At 41.9% G+C, this 14,811-nt stretch overlaps 1 protein-coding gene across 1 annotated transcript in view; it reads left to right on the plus strand.

Moving 5' to 3' along the window:
* dnah9 (dynein, axonemal, heavy chain 9) overlaps positions 1 to 14,811 on the plus strand; it is a 157,027-nt gene that overhangs the window by 68,301 nt on the left and 73,915 nt on the right. The window contains exons 45-48 of the mRNA XM_069156240.1: positions 576 to 741; positions 1,461 to 1,563; positions 4,430 to 4,669; positions 14,016 to 14,177. Coding sequence (XP_069012341.1) covers positions 576 to 741; positions 1,461 to 1,563; positions 4,430 to 4,669; positions 14,016 to 14,177 — 671 coding nt within the window. The remainder of the gene's footprint in view (positions 1 to 575; positions 742 to 1,460; positions 1,564 to 4,429; positions 4,670 to 14,015; positions 14,178 to 14,811) is intronic.

Genomic DNA, 14,811 nt, shown 5'->3' on the forward strand with positions numbered 1-14,811 from the left:
GCACACAAAGTTATTTTCTCTTCATAGCAATTACTTAGAGAAACACTCAACTGCTGAAGAAACACTCACTAAAAGTTTTCTTTAGAGATCCCTAAGATCCCGGACAAGCCCCCAGCCTTGTAACACACAGGCCACACACAAAAAAGCAAAGTCCAAGTTAGTTTATTTAAGTAATAAGAAAATAGCATAGCGTGTGAAGATATGGATGCTGTCAGTCGTGTGGCATGTGTAGATGCCGGGTGGGCCATCACAACAAAGACATTATTATGACCTCTTGTACATGTCTATAAGCTGTTAACAGTTCAACTGATGTGTTGACTTCAGAAGTCCCTTCTCAAACTGTTTTAAGTAAGTAGAACACAAATACAAGTCAAAGAAAAAATATTTTAGTACCCATAGTTCAGCATCATTACCTTATGAATCCTTCTACTTAAATTAAACGTCCCCACACTGGCTCCCGGCTCCCCAGCTCTAAACTACACCATAAATCCTGCCATTCAGTTGCACCCTGCTCTGTGCTGATTCTTTATTTACCACATTTCCGCTCTCTGCTCCTTCATTCATCTCCTACACAGCCATGTTGGAAAAGCCCCTTGAGAAGAAAGCGGGGCGCAACTATGGACCTCCAGGCAGCAGAAGACTGATCTACTTCATAGATGACATGAATATGCCTGAGGTGGATCCATATGGCACGGTCCAACCCCACACACTGATACGCCAACACATGGACTACAACCACTGGTAATGCTTTGCCATTTAGCATGTAGCTATATGTATGAGCCAGTATAAGTACATTTCTGTTCTGTTGAAAGAGAAACATTATGCATAGAGTGGGACTTGTAGGTGATTTTCAGGAAATACCACATCAGCTTGGGGACTGTTTTTCACTTTAATTGCTCAAATGATGGACAGTTTCAGACAAATTCTTCATGTATTAATATAAAAAAGGATCGTTCAGATAATGGAGTGCCAGCAGCTGATAGGTGTAATACCCTAATAATTCAGAAGAACAGCCTCTCTACTGAAAAGTCCTTCATTTTAGTATTCAGAGAGATCCCCGCCTCAGTATCAATATGTTACAACTTTTAGGAGTACCAAAAGTCAAATGTGGGAGCATGGGTGTGTGATTCCCCGTAAAAGGATTTTGTTGCTTCTCTCTCTGACACAGTGAGGCCATTCTGAACATGGTTACACTGCGTCAGACACAGGCTGACTGGTTTAGACACGGTCAGCCCATTAGAGATATGCTAGGAGGATTTCAGGTATGAAATTGAGAGGAGGGAGGATGCCAGTGAGCCACGCCAGCTTAAGTGGAAACTGAGGCGTCCATATCGGCAAAAGCGTGGGGAAGGTGTATGTGTGTGTGCGCGCGTCAGGGCATGAGTGGGTGTTTGTGTGCAAGCAAGCCTGTTAAATAATGATTTTTTTTTCTCTGCATATGTGTCTGTGTGTACTCCCAGGTATGACCGTAATAAGCTGCTTTTGAAGGAAATGCACAATGTTCAATACGTGTCCTGCATGAACCCCACAGCCGGCAGCTTCACCATTAATCCGCGACTGCAGGTACACATATACACCATGTCCTCACAGCACATTGTGTTCCATTGTTTATGCAACTCACAGCTGAGGTTACATGTGCACTACTTTATTTTGCACTTTATCATATATTGTATTTTCTATATATATGCCTCCCATGATTTATTTAAGACACATTATGTAATGCTATACAATTAATTATTTTTTATTTTGTATCTTTTATTTTTGGCAAATCTATGGGCCACCACATTTTTTAAATGCATTTTCTATTTGTTTCTGTATTTTTTTATTTAGACATTAAGGACATGTGAATTACAACATGACTCAGTATAATGATTCAGCATTTATAAAAGTACACCTGACGGCAGTGCGCATTCATTTGTTGTTCATTTATTTGGGTTGGCAATTTGTTTTCAGAAAAACTGAAATGCTGATCATTTTCAGAAGTAGGAGAAGCTTGTTTCTGCAACGATTTGGTACTAAAAATTTAAGAGGTGACAATGCAGCATGCCAAAAAGGATGTTACAGTGTGTATTTGTCCCACAACAAAATATTTAATTTAATGCTACAGCACCAAATTGTAACCATCTCCCGAGCCATTTCAGCGCACTTCATATAGTGAGGTCAAGACATTGCAGTATTATAGAGAGAAACTTGAAAATCCCCATACATGTGGTGCTGAGGGGATATTTGTAAAAGATGGCACTAGTTTGCATTTGTTTTCTTTGAGAGAACAAGCATTAGGCTCCTACCAGTGCACAGCAGAGATATGATACAGAAACTTGTCATGAGCGATAGCCAAGAAGTGAATGTGGGAAAAGTATTTTCAAAGATAAAGAATTTAATGAGTGACACAGAGCGAGACGGTGACAGAGTACAGGGCATTCTGACAGACATAGTGGAAGATTTTAATGAGCACAGTCAGGAAGACAGGGCATTCCTCCTCCTAGTCAGTGAATTATTTTGTGGCTTGCATCCTATTGATGGTATGGCACATCAAGCTAACATCGCCTTGCGGAAATGGGAAAGGTTGGTGTTTGAAAATGAAAGGGCAGGCAGCAAGCGAGGCGCACTGTCAGGTTTGAGGCGGCAAGAAACAAGGATCAGACAGGCTGACGGGGAGGTCAGGGATGTTGCCATGGAGCAAAATCACACACTTGAGAAGTTTAAATGTGGGGACCTGTGGAAATAGTTGACGGAGGAGATGACCACCTGCAGGGTTTAAATGAGAAGACAAAGCTGCAAGCTCAGCAAAGATTCACACTTGGTGTCCTCAGCATGAAAAATGTGAATGGAGTTTTCAAACTTAGCAAGAAACGGTGCACGGTGGTGCAGTGGTTAGCATTGTTGCCTCACAACAAAAAGGTTCCGGGTTCGAATCCGGTCCTGGGCCTTTCTGTGCGGAGTTTGCATGTTCTCCCTGTGCTTGCGTGGGTTCTCTCCGGGTTCTCCGGCTTCTTCCCACCATCCAAAAACATGCACCTCAGGTCAGGTTACCTGGTGCCGCGCTAGTGGCAGCCTGCTGCAGCAGCTCCCCCCTGAGAGCCCCCCTGCTGTAGCGAAGACATTTCCCCTCGGGGATTAATAAAGTGAATAAAATTAAATTTAAAAAAAATATATTAAAAACTGGAAGAAGTTATCAGTGGACACTGTTGTCAGCAGTGTATTGTTAACAGCAGATGGGTCCACAGAGAAGGAAGAATATGGTTGTGTTTTCCGTCTGATATTGTTGCTCTTGCTCAAGAATAATTTTTTTTCACCTCGCAGAAGTTTGGCTGCCACCTGCAACACACTGAATGCATGATGTGTGCGTTACCTGTTGCTGCATGTCGTGATCTCATTTCCATATTAATGGATTAGAGCAGCCACATTCCCTGCTGAGAAAAAAAAAACAACGGGAACAGAAACCGATTTCATTCTGCGACTTTTTAACTTTGTCTTTACAATAAATCAAACAGAGCGACGGATTCAGTCAAACAGACTAAAGCTCCACCATTAACTGGAATGACAAAAAAAAACCCATCTGATCAGAGACAAAAAAAAAGCTGCAGTCGATGATGAAGATGATTAGCGTTCATCATCTCTCCTCTGTCTCAGTGTGTGTGTCTGTGTGTCTCATTATGAACAAGGGTAAACAGAAAACCATCTGCCTGCTTTTTGGTTACAACTCATCACTTGTCGGACCTCCAAAACACTATATTGATGACCATTATCGAAGAGAAACTCATTGATTCAATGGTAGGACCTGCAGCCGCAGCACCGCGGCTGGCATGCAGCCGGTGTGGACACACACACACACACACACACACACACACACACATGCACGCAACTAAACCATAGCTAAGCGGCATGCGAGAGGTAACGCACACGCCAGGCAGGCAGTGTTTTCCAGGCTTCAACACTGAGTCGGCTTGGGGGAAAACTGGTCAGACATGCCTGCAGTAAAGATACAGTATTAGACACGAGAGAGGTCCACGAGCTGCAGGTATTTAGTACACTGTGTAAAAGGGAGGAGACGGTGAGAACAGGGTGAATGTTTAGGATGCTTTTTGGGAGAGGACGGTCATGATGAGCGTGTACAAATAATATCAGTCATTCCAGTAGACAGGATATGATATATAACTGGTACACTGGTGTGTAAACATACTCTCTCATCCAGGTTTAAGGAAACGTGGATGATCACTTTGCCACAGGACAGTTATATGATTAGAGGACAAACTTAAGAAGTGTTATATTTGAATTTAAAAGTCACACTTGACTGACAGGCCCATTTCACTTCCTGCTGCAAACACCCACAAGGTGACCCTCGCTTTTCTTCTGGAAGTGGACTGCATCATTAGTGAGGAGCAACACGTTCACTATTGCCGTGTTTATGCTCCATTTCTCTCCACAGCGACACTTCTCAGTCTTTGCCCTGTCGTTTCCCGGAGCCGAGGCCCTGAGCACCATCTACACCTCCATTGTGTCTCAGCATCTGAAGGGAGAGGGCTTCAGCGCAGCGCTGCAGAAGAGCTGCCCCGGCCTGGTCCAGTTAGCCCTGGCCCTGCACCAGCGCGTCTCCTCCACCTTCCTCCCCACCGCAGTCAAGTTCCACTACGTCTTTAACCTGCGGGACCTCTCCAACATCTTCCAGGTGAGCGATAGATAGCACGTATACTGGCATGACTCCATTTTCTCAAAGTGAAACGCCAGTAGTTCCGTCAAAAAAGTTTATTTTTTCACGTCACCCCCTTTTTCTTTTTCCAACAAGGAGTTGGATTATTTTACCTTGATTCTGCAGCTCTGCTACCCATGTGAGAACAGCCGGGCTTCTTTCACTAATTTCTCATCTAAATGATTATTGATTTAAGAACTGGGTCTGAAAGCAAGAAATAAGTCTGAAATTAGTGTGTCAGAAAATAGAATGGATTTGCACTTCCACGGGTGTTAGTGATGATTTAATGTATTTAAATGAATATAATATCTGAGCACGAAGGCTGTCGGGGGAAAAGCTTTTGGGGCAATATTTCTGTCAGAATCCTCCACGGTTTCATGGAGGGCAGGCGCTCTCATTTAACACACTCGGTTGTATAATTAATGCTTCAAACCACTCAGCTATAGGAACTTCAATTTTCAGAATTCCATGTAGGAGTTTAGTAAGAGAGTGCTGAGTTCGTATATAAGAAAGCGTACTATGTAGAGAATACACAGGAGGGACTCTAATTCATGTTCACTTCTTTAAAGCTGCAATAATCTGCAGGCAACAGATCAAATGTATAATGTAAAAGGAGTCACTTATTGTTTGAACTCACAAGCACAACTCACAAATAAGGCAGGTTAGTTCAAACCAAAACCTGCTGCTGTGCTAAATATGCAGGCAAACAGGAAGACAATCAAAGCAGGTTGGTGGAAACGGCAGCACTCAGCTTTTTAGCATTTTTTCTCAGCAGCTTTCTTTCTTTTTTCTTTTTTTGCATTTGTATTTGCATTAGCACCTGTTTGGTGTTTCCTGTCTCCAAACGAATGTGTTTCGAGTGATATGAAAGGAAACTGCTCAGATTAATTCTAACTGCAGAAGTTGGGCTAAGTTTTGTGGTCTAATTTTTGGCTCACACGCACACATCTTTCATTCCTGTTTTCTTCATTTCTTTTTTTCATTGTTCTATACATATTTTCTTCTTCTACACTTTTTAAGATAACTAAGTGAAATTCTTAACTCTTGAACTGGAGCTCTGCAGAAACATCAATACTGATGTGTGCACACCAGCAGGAATGTTCTGTGTTCACCTGCCTCTGATTTGAGAGGCTGTGCATAGTTCCACAGTGAAATGGCACAGCAGTGATAACTTCATGATTTATCTAAATCTTCTAATACCGTACTGGGAGTTAGTTGTAAATGACCTGTGTGATTTTCTAAAGGCGAACTAGTGATCATAATATTATTTGAAAATATAAAGACTGTTGTAGAGCTGGGCTTTAAAGCCCCTTTTTAAACATTATCATTATATTAAGCCCCAATGTTGTTTATATTTAACAGGATATAGAATGAGATAATACCATCTATATCCATATAGTTTAATGTTGTGTTTAGAGTTTGCTTCTCTCCTCTCTCACACTCTCCATGCGAACCCACAGAGCTGGTTGGTGGTAAACTATGAGCAGAAGCTCAGGGCTATGTGCTCTTCAGGCTGTTACCCAGAACCCTCTCTTTCCAGTAGCTGCCGGGGGGAGAGAAGAAGATGTAGTGCCTCGGCTTACAACAGCAAATGATTTGGCTTTCATAGTGATGAATCGAGGTTTCGATTCCCCGTACCCACTATCAAATTCACTGCATGTATGACTATCACTAAAGGTGGCAGAAAAAAATAACTGAACATAAGAAACTCAGAGCAGGAGAGTGAGAAGGAGAAATAGAAGCCATCACCAACTGCTAAGCTAACGTAGTTCACAGATTCAAATAACTTGAAAATAACTGTTGAATGAGCAAGAAAGTCGCCAAAAGAAGCAGAGAGCTGTGAGTGTTTGAGCAGAACTAGTGTGAGTTTAAATGTCCACCGGGTAACTATGAGTAACAAAGAATAAAGTAAATTGACAGCTACCAGTAACACAGAACCTGCGTTAAAGTTTATTTCATTTGTATTTGATATTTATATTAGACCATTTTTCTTGTACTTCGATATTTCCTAACAAGGAGAGAAACCCTGTCTTTGCATTTCATTTTTGATTCATAAAAAGTGCGCGTGACATCTCGCTTACAACATGACTTACAAACTTTGTCGAAAATACGAAGATAAAATTTTTTAAAAAGTAGAAACACATAGTTAATGAATAGTTTGTAGTAGTAGTTATAACCAGTGTTTCATATTCAATTTTGTTGAGCTACAATAATTTACAATAAAGCCTATGCTCATAATAATATTAGTATTATAATATTAATACTATTAATAGCAATAATAATATCAACATTAATAATAATAACAGTAACATGTAATATGGGCGTTTTTTAAGGCACTCAAGGACACCTTACAAACACAAAATCAAACAAACAGCAAGGTATCAAGACATCAGTAAATCAAACAAATATGCAATATACAATTAAACATTAGTATAATAAATATATATATATATGTATAAAATTGCCATCAGTATAAAACATTGAGTGGAAATTAGAGTCAGGATCGACCAGAATAAGCCAGTTTGAAAAGGTATGTTCTGAGGATGGATTTGAAGGTATTTAGAGAGTCAATGTTCCGGATGTCTTGTGGGAGAGTTTCAGAGTCGAGGGGAAGCTCGGCTGAAGGCTCTAAACCTTGTGGTAGTCAGGCGGGTAGGGTACGGGGGTGTAGTCAGAAGAACGGAGGAGGAGGATCTGAGAGGACAGGAGGGTGTGCAGATGTGAAGGAGATCAGAGAAATACGGAGGTGCTTGGTTATGAAGAGCTTTGAAGGTGAGAAGCAAAATCTTGAGATCAATAGGGTGTTTAACAGGAAGCCGGTGAAGCTGCTGGAGAATGTGGGTGATACGTTCGATGGAAGGGACTCAGGGCTTTACTCCAAACCTTTTCCCAGGGAGTACATGTATCCCAAATTGGAGCACATAAAGATGTTTAGGAGCACAGTGAGATTTTTTTTTTTTTAACAACAATTAATTACTATTGTAGGCATATGTATGCAGGTTGAGATTTGGCACCGAGTGAACCACATGCAACCTGCAATGTGGGTGAAAAAAAAAAAAAAAAATCCACATTACGACTTTAACCCACATATTGTTAAAGCAGCCCATCTGATTGGGGGTTAAATGGTCCCAAATATACAGGATATGGCTACCTGTATACTGTAAGTCAGGTACAGGAAGTGCTACTATCAACCCCCCCCCCCCCCCCCCCCCCCCCCGGACCCACCACCTCCCCACCCCTTCAAATAGATCGGTCCATCTATTTCATGTCAGCATGTACTGACTGTTAATGCAGCTAACACAGCTGAAATTGAGAATTGTAAATTAGATGAACTATCCCATCCATTCATTGTTCAGCCTGGGATTTTACTGTTTATTCAGTTTTAGCTTTCTCTTGCTTTATTGAATTCACAGAGCAAATAATGCAACCCGTGGTAACATCATACATTTATTAATCAGAGCACTCACATAAGAACGTAGCACTAGCAAAGCGTGAAATATGTTTTGAATTTATAACCAGTTCACTGTCAAAATCAACAGGAGGAGGTACACAGAAACAGGAGCGATGGAACAAGTATTCTGACTCTTTATTTAAGTAAATCTACCAAAATATCAATGCAAAAATTATCCTCTGTAAGTAAAAGTCCTGCATTAATAATGGAAGTGAAAGTACTCACTTCTTCCCACCTGAAAGTATTTTAAATGTTTTGGGAGATTTTGGATCTTTTGAACATTTATTGAAATAAAACCATAAGAACTTACAGTTTACAGTTGAGAATGAAATCACTGTTTGTTGGAGCTGTTAACAACTCATAGTCATCTGAAATGAACCATTATCTTTCCCTAACCAGGCATTTTTTTTTGTGCCTGAACTTAACCAGGGGCGCTAATTTAGTCACCACTCTTGGTTGTATTTGAGGGTAAGAACAAACAAACTATATGGACGTATGGGCTGAAGGACTTGTAGATGTGTTTACATACCTGCACTAAGGGACACACTGTCTTGCATTCAGACGTTATGTTACGTTTTTTAACAAAAGATTACGGTCGGTTGTAGTCTTGTCACAGCAGAGCCCTCGGGTTCTTGTGATGATGTGGGCATCTGAATTGTGGTCACGTTATAGTTTTTGGAAGATCTTGAGAAGGAAGACCAGTGTGAGGTACTCGGAGGCTCTCAATAATCCAAACACGTCTTTGTTTGAACGCCTCAAGGGAAACAGCTACACACCACGTTGCAGAGAGGCTTGGCAGACTTCGTATTCACCAGCCAACCTTAAAGTAACATCACAACTTAATTTACATATCACAGCTACGAGATGGCAACAAGACCACTCTATTACAACCAGAGAGGAGAGAGTTGCAATAATTGATAGAGGATGTAATCAGGGCATGTTTGAGGATGGCGGTGCTGCTAGATGCAATAGCCGGTAAAGATGATTGATATTCCTGTGGGAGCATGACTCACTGATGTTATTGATGTGTGCTTTGAAAGATAATGTGCTGTCAATGATGACACAGACTTTTAACTGTGGGTGAGGAGGGACTATGGAATAATCTATAGTCAGAGAACATTTTTCAGGTTAGGCCAAAGTAGATTTAGTCCCTGCTAGTGAAACCTCTGTTTGAGAAAAGTATCAGTGAACCAACATTTTATTTTCTGTCGGCAGTTGGAAAAGGACGAGGGTGACAGTTGGATTAGGCTTGATTGAGCTTGGTGGGAAGGAGCTGGGTGTCATCTACGTAGCGGTGGAACTGAATACCGAATTACCTGAAAATATAGCCAAAGGGTGAATGATAAGTAGGAAGGCGCCGCAGACAGAATTGGTTTGTTTATGTCCATGTTGTGGTTGTATCCACATAGATTCTTTAACTAGGAGTCTGCAGGTAGAGGTCCTAAGAGGTTGGACTACGTGCTTTGAGCCAAATGTCAAAATCAGCATGCTAACATGCTCGCATTGACATGCTTGACATTTAACAGAAATTGCAGGGAACATGAACCCAATGGTGATTAACTTCAGAGGGAAATGGGTTTGCTGTAAAGGCACGGACATACAAAACAAAGGACACAATCAGTAAGCAATCCTAAACGTAGCCTGCACATGATGGACACCAACAACACCACACACTATTCAGACCAGTCCTGCAGTGATCATACAGGACAGGACATGTGCTACTATGGTGCAAGAACTGTAGTGTCATTGATATCTACAGCTGAGGGTGACCTGATGGCGGCGCTAGAGGAAAGATTAAGCAACCAGAGTTAATACACTTCATCCTGTGAGGGGCATGAGTGTTTGATCCAAGTTTGACTGATAGGATGATAAACCATGAGGACTTTGCAGACTTTTCTTGTAGTGCCACCATTTTGAAGGGATTCTTTGTGTTACATTCAATTGTTCACACTAAATTGGTGATAGATGTAGTTAAGTGGTTAAACCCTACAAACACACCTGGCAAATCACCGCATAATGTGAGTGTGATTGTCAGTCGTCAGCCATCGGAAAGGACGTTTTAGACACTGTTAGACCGTCCGATAAGTTCTTCATTTTAAGGATAATGAGGCATTTGTAGCAAGTTGGAGCCTTCTGTACTTAAAGATTAAAGCCAACTTACCATCCCAAAGCTCGAGCCCTGACAACCTGAAGATTTACCTTCCAGCCCCTTGATCACACACATCTCTGCCTTCAAACAGTGGGTAATTTAGCTGTAGCGAAACACTTTGAAGCTCGTGTTTGAAGGGGCCATTCTGCCTTTTTTGTCAAAGTCTTTATGTTTTTTTAATTGGTCTGTACAGTAAGACTGGACATCCAATAACCACGGAGAAGAAACAATGTCAAAGCTTTCTTGCTGTTCCTCTCTTCACCAGTAGAGAGGCTGAAAAGAAAGCCAGAAGAGGGACTCCTGGAGCTCGTTTGAAGTTTACCTTCCAAACTTATTCAGTTCTTGCCGCTAACACCTCCGGACAGGTGGGAAGAAGTGAGCAGCCTCTCAGCCCCCCCCCGCCCCCCGCCCCCCGCCATCCCCCATCCCCCATCGTACCTCTGCTCTTTTGCACCTTCAGAAGTGGGAAAGTATTTGACATGACAGCACAAACGCTGATTCTAATTTCGAGCGCAAGGCCTAAATGTTTGTCAGTTAGTGTTTTCTGGCTTGACGTTTCAGATGTTTGCCTCAGCTGAAATAATTGGGAGACTTTTTGTGCTTCACTTTGTGTTGTTTTTTTTTTTTTTATAAGCTTTGGAAATTGGAGATGTAGCCAAAGGAAACCGTCTCATTATGATCAACTCTAATGAGCGAAAAAGCTGAGCACAGAGGCTCCGTGTGAGCCTGCAGCAGTCCTTGTTAAGGTGGTTTTAGATGTGACAAAAGAAACGTGTCCAGAAAACACTCAAGATTGTATCTTGAGAGTATTGTTGCAGCCATTTGCTTACATCTTGCTCAGGTCAGGGAGTTTTGTTGAAGCCTTAGTGGGATTTTTCTCCAACACTTTCTTGACTTTGTCCTTTACCCCTTGCTAACTTTATACATTACTCCGTCTCTCCACTTCTTACTCTCTGTCTCCATAAATGTCTACTTCCTCTGAGCATTCGGGCTGATCATTATGCCCAGTGGATGTTAAATTAGACATGCTCTAAGTGAAGTACAGTAGCGAAATTCCACTAATAGGGCAAGACAAACAATTTGGCGTCCGACTGGGAGCGTTGTCAAAGAGCTCTGTTTGCCAATGTTCGTTCTCTGCCATGACCAGCGGGCATATCCGTGGGCCTGTCTTCTCCACGTCAGCCTAAATGAGCTCCTTGAGGCTCAAGAGGCGAGGGAGGAGATGGGGGAAAGATGGACGGAGTGAACGCGGAGGACAGAGACAAGGGAGAGAAAGAAAGAGAGTACATGAGACTCACGTGCAAAGAGACTAAAGCCAAACTGTACTGACTGCACAATATGTCTGCATGATGTTCAGTGGATAGTCAGCAGGGTGCATTTGTTAGCGGGGGAAGCATTGTTTGGGGCTCAGAGCAGCTGTCAGGCCAAGCGGAGAGTGTGCTTGCTTGCAGACAGCCTGACAGACAGAAAGGCAGACAGATACATACCGACACTCAGAACTCTCAAATCCCTCTCCTCTGGCTTTAACAAAGCAATGAAAGATCAGGGACAGAGAGGATGAAATAGTCTGCCAAAGTCAGCTGGATGGAAGGAAAACAAAGTTCTGTCTCTTCTCAGTTTGTTCACGCTTTGCCGTTTGTTCGATTGCTACGGCGAACAGCTAAGCCTGCGAGTATTACAGTTATATAAAGTTTAGAGTGCCATATGGTGTTTTGTTTTTCTCAGTCACACTTGTACACAATAAATGTGGGGAGTCATGATTGACACCATTAAGCAATGAAATGATGTAGAAAGATATATTAAAAAAGGGAATACATCATTCACACACTCGTGGAAAACATCTCTGTTGTGCTTCTAGTGGTGGCGATAATTTCTGGTTCCCTTTGAATCCTCTTGGACACACACATCCTCCCAGATATCCCCACACACAGCACACCTCCCACCTGCACCATTACACAGTGGATTTAGCAGCCAATTGTCACATTCAGTGGGCTCAGATATGAAAGCAGATCGGATTCAGCTGGCTTTACCCCCAGAGATGATTCTGTTGATTAGAATAAGTTCTGGGGCTGGAAACACACAACATCTGCTTGCCTCTGCCTCCTGGGTGACAGTGCGCAGAAGGGAACAAACAGCGCCCGGGCACCTCTCCAAACCCTTCCTCATCCTATACGGCACCTGTTTATGTGATGCACCGATATAGTTCTGCCTGGCTGCCTCTTCAGTGTCCTCACAGGGAAGCTGTCACGTCACACGGGCCTCCTTGAGAGATACATTAACCATCAATCAGCCACTAAATGCTTATCTGCTCATTGTCATGATTTTCTGTTTAAATTAAGAGGAAGATGAAGAGATGCATGAAACACAAACTGAAAAAACAAATCTATCTACAGTCATGCCGACCAGGCCGTTTGATGGATGTTGTTCAGTCACTTCTTTGGTCCCAACTGAAATGTCTTCATGTTCCCCAGAGAATGAATCATTTCCTCGAGCACCATGGTTAACAATGTTAGTGTATTGACAACTATGGATAGATATTTGTGGTGCCCAGAAGATTATTATTTTTTTCTATTTACATTTTTATTTGGAACAAAACTGGAACAAATCATCTTGTAAGGCATGTTAACATGATGTTCCCATTTTAACGTGAGGGTGAGAAGGGAAAAGAATAAAGAAAAAACAACTTAAAAAGTCCACACTGTGTCAATAGTACATCAATTATAATAAAAAGTATAAAAATACAAAAATACAAACAGTGAACAGAAGAGTAGCTAAAACAACATTTTGCATGATGTAAAATCTGTTCTAAATGAGGATGCATCATAAACCCACGATTTCCAACATCCTTCAAACTTTTCTTGTTCAAGTCTTAAAACAAAAGTTAGTTTCTCCATTAGAGAAATATCATGGATCACAATAACCCAGTCCTCAACTGTGGGAATGAATGTTGTCATCCATTTTCTCATGAGAGTTTTCTTATTTGTTATCAGCAAAATAATGAATTTAGATTTATTTTTCAGGACTCTGGGCAGCGTCTAGTCTTTTATATAGATACAATGTCTTAAAACAGAATGGAATTGTTGCATTTAATACCTTTTTCATAATAGTTTTATTTGTAGAATTTTTCCACAGCTATTGATGGATTGCCATGATATTGGGTAGATTATCTGATTTTGTTGATCCCTCTAATTTGTCTGGAACGGTTTTCTGAAGGACAAATCTCCCTTGTGAATTTACATAAATGCCTGTAACTATTAAAAGTTAACTTTCTATTTGATTTTCATTTATATTATGCATTTTATTTGTTGCTGACTCGTCTTATCACATGCAGAAAAACTACTTCATGAGAAAAAGGGAGAGCATGAGGTCTCGTCTGATCTTCCATTCAGTAGTGTGTAAAAATAATCATGGTCATAAATGTCACCTGATCAAATCACAACATTGTTTAATAAAATGTACCAACATATAGGTTAATGACAGCAGCTGCCCTTTTTATCAGAAAGTAGAATACATGCCGTGGACATTCAGACACTGAGATAAAAGAAAAGCGCCTCCATTATTTTCTGAGTTCCTCTGACACACCTACGAACAGCTTGTCCACTCAATATCCATTGATTTGTCCTCAGTGACAACCCTGTATTTCCCTCCTTGGTGTGGCGTAAATGGTTCAAATCAGCCTCTGGAATGAAACTCTTTAAGTCTGATTCGCCCCCCTCTCTGCCCAGGGCATTCTCTTCTGTACCGGCGAGTGTCTGAAAGCCCCTCCGGACCTGCTGAATGTCTACCTGCACGAGTCCAGCCGGGTCTACAGAGACAAGCTGGTGGAGGATCAGGACATCCAGGTCTTTGATAAGCTGCAGGCGGACACAGTGAAAAAGTTCTACGAGGTGAGAGTTTTTACAAAGTTCAGCGGAGGAGGACAAGAGTGGGAGGCTGGAGGCTGGAGGGGGGGTAGAAGAGGAGGGGAAATCATTACGCTGCCTGCTCTGTGTCTGGACCTGGACATCAGTGGCCAACACAGCGAGAAGAAAGAGGAAAGGAGAAAAAGGAATGTTTTAAGGGGGGGGGAGGGGCGTAGGCCCAGGAGAGAGGGCTGCAGAGAATATTAATCAGGGTGGTGTGGGGGTCCGGCTGTCAGGGTCTGCGCTGTCAGCCCGGCAAATTGGAAAACATTTTAATGGTTTTTCTGTCCACTGCTCCCTCACTACCCTCTCCGGCTCGATCACATGCACACTAGTCATGGCACAATGAAGAACCTGACAAGTATGTGTGTACACTCGCCAGCAGAAAGAGGAGACGAGAGAGAAGAATCCTGCCCGCTCTTACAACATATTCTTCACAGTTCGCACCTAATGTAAACTTATGACAATTTGCCCCTGCGCCACAGAGCAATATGCAGCATGTTTTATTTTTTGCATGCAAACAAGAAAATCTTGAGAGTTTTGCACTGAGAAGCATGATACCAGATTCACCTCACCTACTGCAGATTTGTGTTTTTAGAGAAAAGCTGCCTCCCTAAGA

The sequence above is a fragment of the Embiotoca jacksoni genome, unplaced genomic scaffold, assembly GCF_022577435.1.
Source record: "Embiotoca jacksoni isolate LCO1_2020_lvr unplaced genomic scaffold, fEmbJac1.0.p SCAF_20, whole genome shotgun sequence".
Taxonomy (NCBI): Eukaryota; Metazoa; Chordata; class Actinopteri; family Embiotocidae; genus Embiotoca; species Embiotoca jacksoni.